Source organism: Podarcis tiliguerta (genome assembly GCF_965153285.1).
Source record: "Podarcis tiliguerta genome assembly, chromosome: 14".
NCBI lineage: Eukaryota > Metazoa > Chordata > Lepidosauria > Squamata > Lacertidae > Podarcis > Podarcis tiliguerta.
In genome coordinates, this window is record NC_139547.1 from 3,101,691 (window position 1) to 3,112,106 (window position 10,416).

The 10,416-nt window shown below is 43.2% G+C and overlaps 1 protein-coding gene across 1 annotated transcript; it reads right to left on the reverse strand.

The window, feature by feature from the left end:
• Positions 1-2,982: 2,982 nt before the first annotated feature.
• GTF2A2 (general transcription factor IIA subunit 2) lies at positions 2,983-8,883 on the reverse strand. Its single transcript, XM_083412854.1, has 4 exons — positions 8,742-8,883; positions 7,517-7,621; positions 6,623-6,749; positions 2,983-3,313 (listed from the first exon to the last, which is right to left on the reverse strand). Exons 1-4 carry the CDS (start codon positions 8,811-8,813, stop codon positions 3,288-3,290), a joined length of 330 nt encoding a protein of 109 aa, XP_083268980.1. The 5' UTR covers positions 8,814-8,883; the 3' UTR covers positions 2,983-3,287.
• Positions 8,884-10,416: the final 1,533 nt, after the last annotated feature.

Consider the following 10,416-nt stretch of genomic DNA (forward strand, 5'->3'; position numbering starts at 1 on the left):
GAGGACAAGGTGGCTGATTAAACTCTGTTGAAGTTTTCTTTTAAAACTGAAACTAGCTTTTAACTGGTTTTCTACCAAGCTGAATTAGCCAAGTCACAGACCACTGTATTCACAGCAGCTTTGATTGTAGCACAAGCATACATCACACAGCTGAATAGTAAGATGGGGCAGAATAAAAGTCATTTTGAAACAAAAGTGTTAAAAATGCAATCCACATGTACACACACGCATGGAATGCAGTTTGCTCAATTTGCTACATCCTACAGAACAAGAGCCAAATGACAACAATAGAACTGGCACTCAGTGGTGTCAGGTTAATGGGGGCTACGACACCAGCAGTATGTTTGATGCTATTGTGGCATTAAACTATGGTGACAGAAGACTTAAAAGATATCAGTTCTCAGGAAGCTTCCCATTTCATGAGATGGTTGCCAGCCTAAACTATCTACCAGCAAACAGTTCTACAGCTACTGCTCTTGTGCCGCTTGCTGGTTTGCCAAGGGAATCTGGTTGGCCACTATGAGAACAGGGATGCTGGACAAGATGAGCCATTGGCCTGATCCAGCAGGCTGTTCTCGTGTTCTTATACAAACAGATCAGCTCTCAGTAAAAAGAAGCATTCTGGGGCAAAAGGGCTCCTTTTTTTGTTTAATATGTGTGTCCCCTGGCAACATCCTCAGTGATGCACTGGGTGTGAGAGAATTGGGAATGTCTCTTTTAGGATTTTGCTTGCCATTCACAATTTTTATAAATGCTTGAATAAGTATTTTTTTTTTAAGAAAATGTGCTGCCCGGTTAATCAGGGCTACTTTCTACCTAAACTTTTAAAAACTAGTACAGTGGTACATCGGGTTACATACGCTTCAGGTTAGACTCCGCTAACTCAGAAATAGTACCTTGGGTTAAAAACTTTGCTTCAGGATAAAAACAGAAATCGTGCTCTGGCAGCGCGGCGGCAGCAGGAGGCCCCATTAGCTAAAGTGGTGCTTCAGGTTAAGAACAGTTTCAGGTTAAGAATGGACTCTCAGAACGAATTAAGTACTTAACCCGAGGTATCACTGTAATCTACATAAAAGGAGTAAGAATTTGCCCCATGGCAGCGCGTTGTGGCAGGTCTCAATGTTCTAGAAGTAAAACGAAGCCCTGGTTTTAAGCCTCTATCCAGTGAAGTGTGTGCTCACATTTCTCCAACAGCACAATTAGGAGGAAGGCTGCTCATAAAGACAGAGACCAGAAAAAGGTCAGTGCATCTGAAATATTTGTTGGCTTCAGGGCATTAGGTTCACTCCCACTAAAATGTGCATACCAAACCATTTCTGCAAACTTTTGTACAAGTTAAGCCACCACAATTATAGCTTTGGGTGTGTGAATGATGTAGTGTACATGGAATGCAGTACAGGTAGATCATCACCCATCACCGCCATAGGGAGAAGCAAACCTGAAAAATATGGTACCTTAGGGAATACACCTTGACCTGTTAGGGAAAAGTTAGCAACTTTCTTAGTAACGGGGCAAGACCACAGACTTGTTCTGTACATCTGGAATGAGGAACAAGGGGCTCCAGCCAGTTTGGCCAATGGTAAGACATGATGGGAGCAGCAGTCCAGCAACACCTGAAGCACCACAACCCAAAAAACCTTTGGAAAGCGAAGAGTTCTGTAGCACATGCATACCCATGAGACTGCTTTGCACAACCTGACGCCCTGCAGAGGTTGTGGGATTCCAACTCCCATCAGCTCCAGCCAGCATAGCCAATGGTCAGGAGATTATGGGAGATGTAGTCCAGAAACATCTGGAAGGCCACAGGAAAGTGAGCTATGGAAGGGTAGGCCTGCTAAGCGATTAGCCATGATGGCTAAGAGGATCCTCCATGTATGGAGGTAGTGTATCTCTGGGAACAAGCAACAGGCAATGATTGTCACCTTCATCTTGCTGTGAGCTTCCTAAAAGCATCAGGCTGGCCACTGCTGGATACCGAAGGTTGGGCTAGATCAGGCAAGAGAACTTGGTGCCCTCCCATCAGCTCCAGCCAGCATGGCCAATAGTGTCAGAGATTATTGTAGTGGTCCAGCAACATCTAAAGGACCACAGGTTCCCCATCCTGGTGTTAACTGGAGATGCCATTGAAGACTGAACCCGGGTCCCTATGCATGCAAAGCGGATGCACGGAGCTCCTTGACATTTGAGGAATGTCATTTGCCAGTACAATTGTCTGCTGTTACTGTCTGAGTAGATTTGCTACAAATTTGTTTTTAGCTTATGCATGCTTTTTGCACTGTCTTACTTTATGCTTGTTCATAGGTTTAAAGTACATCACAATTGGCTCTTTCTAAAGGGTTGTAAATACTGGTAAATTCTAGGGTGCCTTCCATATACTGTACATAGTTCCCAGGGTTTCCAAGGCTTGAAAACAACGGGCATTATTATTCCCTACTTCCTTATATTAGTCCTGCCTTTTCACACTTTCCTTCTGTGAGGGGAGGGGGTGGTTACCCTTTTATACTAGCAAAGCCTAACTGTTTGCACCATATGTTCTGGTAAAATACAGAACTAGAATACCGTAGATTCCGGCGTATTAGGCGACTGGGCATATTAGATGACCCCCCAAATTGGCAGCTGCAATTTGGGGGTTCGTCTTATAAGCCCAGTCGCCTAATACGCTGGGCAGCTCCACGCTGGGAGAAAGCCACCCAGCGCGGAGCAGAGCCCGCCGCCAGCTGCTGCTGCTTTGGAGCCGCCGCCGCAGCAGTGGGGGGGCTCTGCTCTGTGTCGCCCAACCCAGCGTATAAGACGACCCCCGACTTTTTAATCTCTTTTTCGGGGTTCTCAATTTGTGTAGATTCCCAGCTAATTACAATTTGGGGCATCCTTAGACATTATGTACATTGTTGATTGTATATACACAAAACAGAAGATTCCTTTAACCCATCCAGGGATTCTTATTCACAGAAGAAAAGGACACAGGCCTACTTACCACTCATCTAAAAGTTTTAAATAAAATGTTTATTGGAGAAGTTATCTTGATGAACCAAAAAGCAACATTTAATCCTTAGTTATTTGTTTCTCTCTCTCTTTTTTAAAAAGCAATATTCTTTGCCTTCATGTCTTAGGTGAACTCAAAAGATGCTCTACAGAGCTTCTGCCAAGACAGTTCCACAAGGCATTCCAGCATGGATTACTCATATCTGCATCATTAAAATAGTCATCCACACACTCTCTGGCCACCCTCCTCTCTCAGAATTGCAGCCTCTTAAAGACATTGCTGGCACAGGGACCCATCTTCCTCTTCACTCTGCAGCATTGGAACCAGTATCTGGAAGTGAGAAGAAGGCAATTTAAAACAGGACACTGCTGTTAAAGACAACTCCAAGACCAAAATGAGATCTCACAAATTTTATGAGCAGCTCTCCAACTTTTGTTAGCTCCACAAGGCTTCCGTGAATCCTGAATGAAACTAAGAGATTTGTGCCTAATTTTTACATTACTCAATTCTTTTCATTGAGTTTATTCTAAACCTTACCCTAAGAGTTAGGTCATTGATCCATATATCTAAGAATTGTTTCATGTGCTTGGCACCTCTCCAGGTGTCTTGCCAGTTGCAAAAAATTTCAGGGAGTCTGGCTGAGATGCCAAGAACTGAACCTGGGACATTCCTTATGCAAAGCATACACTTTACCACTGACCTAGAAACCCTTCCTGCTGAAGTTCTGGTGTAAGTTGTATGGGGAGCTGTATACAAACTTCATAGACCAGGTTTTTCATATGGATTGAGCCAGTTTTGAACAGAAGGCAGCTAGAGAGGAAACACTGCAATCAGTAACACTGGCTCACTCTCATTATCTCTAGGGCTGTTGACTGCACCCTTCTGAAACTCTTCAGTACCTAACACTGCACCAGCAAGTTACAAAAATTGCATTTATGTGCCGAAGGAAGACTGATTTATTTTTAATAAAAAAGAAGGCACCTAAGTCTGTAAGTAAGAAAATCCTTCAAGAGGCAATTCTGTTAAGATACAAGGGTGCCAACTTTTTAGTCAGCTCCTGCTTCACTGTCTTCAACACAGGGGAAGGGAAGCTTTCTGGGGTGGGGTGGGCAGCACATACCAGTAGTGGGTGGGGCCAGAAACACATGTAGGTGGAACAATGCATGGAAGCTTCTCCTCTGTACAATATGTCACATTCCATCCATGCAGAAGTGGAGATATTTTTGCACCCATACACCCATTTCTCCATCCAGGCAAGTAAGAGGCATTGTCACACTTCAGGGACATATTTCAGGCAGGTAAAAGTAGCCCAGAAGAGCTTGGAGAATAGCTGATGAGAGGTGTGGCTTAGGGAGAGTCCCAAGGGCTATATAGGACCTGAGGTTTCCCACTCCTGCTTTAAAAAGAACATGGCAGACGGGTTTTCTGTCTCCCACATCTGGAGATGCTGGGACTGAACCTGGGACCTTCTGCATACAAAGCATATGCCCCAGTCCAGGCACAGGCAATGTGTTGCCCTCCAGATATTTTGGACTATGGGTCCCATAATCCCGGACTATGGCCATGTTGGCTGGGGCTGGTGAGGGTCGGAGTCCAACAACACTTAGCAGGAACCATGTCGTCCACCCCTATTCTACTCTAGGGTCCGCCCTCTAAGAAATAAAGAGATTCTAACTCTTGATTTAAACAGAAAGCTTTGTTGTTGTTGTTGTTGTTTAGTCGTGTCCGCCTCTTCATGACCCCCTGGACCAGAGCACGCCAGGCACTCCTGTCTTCCACTGCCTCCCGCAGTTTAGTCAAACTCATGTTAGTAGCTTCGAGAACACCGTCCCACCATCTCGTCCTCTGTCGTCCCCTTCTCCTTATGCCCTCCATCTTTCCCAACACCAGGGTCTTTTCCAGGGAGTTTTCTCTTCTCATGAGGTGGCCAAAGTATTGGAGCCTCAGCTTCAGGATCTGTCCTTCCAGTGAGCACTCAGGGCTGATTTCCTGAAGAATGGATACGTTTGATCTTCTTGCAGTCCATGGGACTCTCAAGAGTCTCCTCCAGCACCATAATTCAAAAGCATCAATTCTTCTGCGATCAGCCTTCTTTATGGTCCAGCTTTCACTTCCATACATCACTACTGGGAAAACCATAGCTTTTACTATACGGACCTTTGTTGGCAAGGTGATGTCTCTACTTTTTAAGAGGCTGTCTAGATTTATCTAGAAAGCTACCTTATACCAATTCAGACCATTGGTCCACCAAGCTGAGCATTGTCTATAGAAGGAATGGGGAGCCTATGGTTGTTGGACTCCACCTTCCATGAGCCCCAAACAGCATAGCCACGAGGAGGGCCACAGGTTCCTGGTCTACACTGTATAGCAGCAAAATAGTTCTAAAGTTTCATATGGGATATCCCCAGGCCTAACTGGAGGTGCTGTGGATTAGGATGCTGTGTGCTTAGGATCTTTTGCATTCAAAGCAGATGTTCTACTGCTAAGCTATGGCCTTTCCCCATAGAGACACTAGAAATCCATTGCCCCAAGCCAGTTGGCTTTCAGGCCTTCATAGGCAGGCAACACATCCTTTATTTGCAGCAGTGCAGTGTAAACACTTAAAATTCTGCTTCCAAACAGTGTTAGACACACACAGCAATTACACAACCAATACCCATTGTGGCTAAACTGCATTTCCCTAATGAAATGCTGAGATGTTGTCTGTGGCCTGGCACTTTGACCATCAGCCAACCCCCTGCCCCACCTGCAGATACTTTTGCCACCTTCTTCTGGAGGGAAGAATCTAGAGCTGGATGGACTATTACACCAGCTGCCAGAGGCCAAAAGAAAAAGCTACACACACATCTCTAATGTTTAATACCCCTTGTGATGGCGTTTAATTGTAAGCCAATCTTGGCTGAGAAATTATAGCTTGTACACTGCTTTGAGGTTTTCTACAGTCAAGCGGTACATAACTTGTACGTAATAAAAACTAGTGGAATAGAAACATAATAGCAACAAAGATGCATTTGCCACTTTTTATCAGGTTAAAACCCAAACACATCCTTTCTTCATAAAATCCTGCCCTGGTAGAAAATCCCATTTTAATTGAGACTTACCGGGCAGGTGACAGAGGAACTCTCTCATTTGAAAAGCTCAATTCAAGAACCAGAATAGCCAGGTCTTATTTTATCTTGCATTCCAATGTAACACTTCTACTCAAAAATGACCCCAAAAGAAGCTTACATCAAAATAAAACTATCAAAGAGAGTCAAAATACAATCAAAAACCATCAGTAAAACAAAAGCAACATGCGTGAAATAAGAAGTTTAGAGGCTGAAATAACTGAAATTAAACCAAACATAGTCTCTGAATGGTTGGGAGAGTCAGTAAATTTTCATCGTGTACTGTGCTACCAAGGAAAGGAAGTTTCATGACTGGGGTGACACCACCACCAAACAATGGGTCAAATGTATTTTAGGATACTTTAAGGGGAGGGAGAAGAAGCCTTTCATATGCTTTGTGCAAAATTTTCTCATCAAAGACTCATGGGTTTGCCGACAGCTGTAATTCCTGTGCACTATAAAAAAAAATAATCTATTGCTACTCTGCCACTTGATCTCAGCATCTTCAAACACATCACATTCCAGAACTTACTTTTTCCATCACAGGCTACTATTTTCACTTTATCCACTTTCACAAGCTCAGTGACCTCTCTGAATTCAACATCATTCAGTACAAATGTCCAAACGTTGTCACAAAATCTGTATGTGTTCAGGGAGCCCTTCAGGTGCGAACAGGGGAAGGAAGAGAGAGAAAAAAGAACATCTAAGTAACTGCAAGAAAAACTTGTTTCACTCATATTTTGTGCCACCCATGTGCCTCAGAGTAATTCTGAAGGGTGTGCTTCTTGTGCCACCTTGTGGTAGGCTTAAAGAAGAAAAAAAACACCAAAACACCCACACAGAATAAAGGAGAGACTTAGAACAGCCAAATGCCGGACTGAGAAGTACAATTAGATCCCCCCCCCCCCTTAAATGCACAGTTCAGCCCTTGGGCATATAGCAAAGCTAACCCAGTTATTTGAAATTTTGCATTACTGCTGCATGTCCTGCCACCAACATTTTATAACTAATTTGTTATAATGATTTATATCCACCTTTCAGGACACGAAGTCCATATGCTGGTTTCTTTTCATATCATATATTTCACCATTTATAAATCCTTCCAAGACGGCTCACATGAAACACTAAACCACATTTTTAAAAAAATCAGGAAAAAATAATGTCAACATATAGAAAAAATAACCAAGGTGCCTCCTCCAGTTTTGCACTGCATTGGAACATCAAAGTATAAATGTGAGTCCACATTTTTGCTGATTCCTAACATTAATTTAAAAAAAAACTTGGAAGATTTTCCACACCAACTGGCTTCAGAGGAAGACATTGCAAGTTGGAGTCAAAAGAAGTCTGCACCCATTTTAAGTCAGCAAAAGTTACTGTAAATGGTAGAAGCCATTAGCTACTCTTCCTTAGCATTTAGCTTCCTTACCCTGAAATTGACTCTGTTTCTGACCCGTTGTGCCAATGCAGAATTGATAGCTTTGTCAAATTGAAGTAGCACTTGAAGGGCAAGCTGGGGGGTGATCTGCTGAGACTAAAATGGAGAGGAAAAATAAAAATATTCAGCTTTGAGGATAAATTACATTCAATATTGAATACAAGCTCATCTCTCCAAAATCTTAAGTTATAACAGTTCTGATTACATAGAAACATTGTAATCACTACTATAAAATTCCTTTATTAATTTATTATTTCAATTTCTAGCCTGCCCTCCACCAAATCAATGATCCTAGGGTAGGACAACATAGCAACAATAAAATCATAAAACACTTTAAACAAAAACGTTAAACCACTATTTAAACAACACAATCCTAATAACAGAGCAGACTGACAATTAAATTAAATTTGTGGCTGTTCTCAGTTACACCAATCCAATTAAAAAGGCCTAAGCAAAAGTTATCAAAAAATTATGCTTTCACAATTCTAACAACAGATAGAAAATTCCCTTGTTAAATTCTAACCAGTACAGTCCCAAAGATTTTCCATATTTACCTGAACACCAATACAAAAATTAGCTACCCTCTTAACATATTTCAGTCAGGTCTGTGTGTGTCTTAGCATGGGTATTCTGCCCATCTTCAGTTTTTCCAGACTAGCAAATAAGCATTTTATTTCTGGCACGGAGTTTGCTAGATTGCAAGCCTTATGCTTTCAGTTTAAAAAGTTTAAACTTTAAATGTTAGGTTTGCACTGAAAAGTTAGAAGGACCATCTTCTTTTGTGGATTTCCTCTTACCGTTACCCTGATGTGTTTCATCTTTACTTATAAATCCACACATGATGCAAGGTTTGGGAGGGAGGAGGTAAAGAGCAAATAAACACTATGTTACATTTTATTCAATCATATTTTGAATATCTGTTGTGGCTTGTACAAGCATCCCACCATTTGCGTGCGTTCAAGTCATGTACAGTGCCAGAAACCTGGAAGTGTGGGAGAGACCTGAAGAGCCTCAACAAAGCTCTCTTACACCTCTGGCTCATGAGCATTCCAGGATCCTGAAGAGGATGCTCCCTTTGGGCTCCGAGGAAAGTCTCCTTGTGAGCTGGAGGTGCAGCAGGGTGCTCCCCACTTATGCTCATTCCACTTATGTGTCCAGGGGGGCAGAACATAACCCTGGCGTAAGGCTTACAAGGGCATAAAAGTCTACAGTCTACCTGTATGAGCTCATCTAGGCTCTCCTGAAGACTATTCCCCAGCGTGGTATTTCTATAGAGCTGGTAGGCCATGGCTCATGAGAAGGGCAAAAAACCGTTGTTGACCATCCACAGATCTGAAACTGCTGCAACTTTCACCAAAAGCCTAGGAAATCCAGGATAACAATTAATGACCTAGACAGGAAGCAAAAATAGTGTTAGGGATGTTAAAGACTAACAGTGGCGTTGAATTGGAAATACCAAAAGGTAGTACTGTGGCTTTTCTAATTTAAAAGCATACGAAGTAAGTAATTATATTTCTTTTGCATATGTTTAGCACTTCAGTCACAGAGCTTCTTCTGCACTAATTTGAGGCCTCAAAGAACCCACTTGCTGCTGTTTGCTTTTAGCTGCATTCAGCTGCTTTGATGTTATGAAGTGTAAAAACTGTATTACATAACTCTTTTTATGCTCTGTGCCCTACCCCAAGAGGCAGATAAAAGAAAAGGAATAAATATTTTAATGTATAATTTTATTTTATTTATAATTTTATTTGTGGAACACCTTCTTGGGCACAGCTTTCTCAAGGAAACTCACACACAGTAAAAACCCAGTGGAGTTTCAAATGACAAAGGTGGGAGTTTTATCATTTTTAAAAAGGGGTGGCTAACCTAAAATTGTTTGGATTTGGAAAATTAGATGGAGGGCTGCAGAAACTTTAGCTAACCCTCTACAGTTCTGGTCTTCAACTGATCCAAGGTGGGTCGCAACAGGAGCAATTTCTGCTTGCCCCCTCCCAAGAGGTTGGTGGGGTTTGCGACACTGCACGGGCTTACCTGGCCAGGTGCCACCCACCTTCCTATAGGGTGGCCATCACCCTGCTTCCATCTCAGCAGGACCATGGGCTGCCAGCTGGGGGTGGGGTGAGGGCCAGGAAAAAAGGCCGATGCCCTTTGGCCTAGTGTGAACTTACTTGGTTTCCTTCCAGATTCACCCACACAACCCTCCCTAAAAAGATAACATGGTTTTCTTTTGCAGGCTAACCTCTTGCTTTCTAGGTCAGCGGGCTCTGCTATGGTCGGAAGATGGTTGCGGTATTCAGAACTGGGAAGGAATTTCCCGGCATTGGCAGGTTTTGCCTTCCCCGTAGCAATTCGTCACAACTTTAGTGGTTTTTAGGCCTTGGACGGTATCCTATAGTCTATCTTCGAGATGGGGGGTGACATCCTCATGCACCCCACCCGGCGGCGTTGCAGTGCCGCTTAAAGTGTGGATTACTGGAGTTATTGGCCCTAGAGCGGCGGCAAGTAGGTCAAACTCCTGGCTTTGGTGAGGGGGAGGGCATGCTGTGTAAGTTCATGCTTTACAGTCTCCTCCCACTGCACCTGACTGCCCTGCACATCCTCAGCCCGTTGGGTTGAGAGGGATACCTTCCAAGGCCTAAGCCAAGATTCCTACACCTAAAATTCATTAAAGTTATGGCCTAATTTAAACCCATACATTACTGTCATGTCTCATTTTTTTTTGGGGGGGGGGGGTAGGCTTCGGGGACAGGGTTTAGCACGTGGGCTTGCAAATGGACGATTTAGCTGAGATTCCTGAATGGCAGGTGGGGGACTAGATGACCCTCAGGGTCCCTTCTATGATTAAAAAATGGATCCCTAGATGCATATTTGGGTTAAAAGGTTGAAGGTAG

What these genes read in the sequence shown, in the direction of transcription:
- GTF2A2 (XM_083412854.1), bottom strand. Translation starts at nt 8,813, where the DNA reads ATGGCCTACCAGCTCTATAGAAATACCACGCTGGGGAATAGTCTTCAG. An exon ending in GCCTAGATGAGCTCATACAG is followed by an intron (nt 7,622 to 8,741) that starts GTAGACTGTAGA and finishes TCTCCATTTTAG; the next exon opens with TCTCAGCAGATCACCCCCCA. An exon ending in AGTAGCCTGTGATGGAAAAA is followed by an intron (nt 3,314 to 6,622) that starts GTAAGTTCTGGA and finishes TCTCACTTCCAG; the next exon opens with ATACTGGTTCCAATGCTGCA.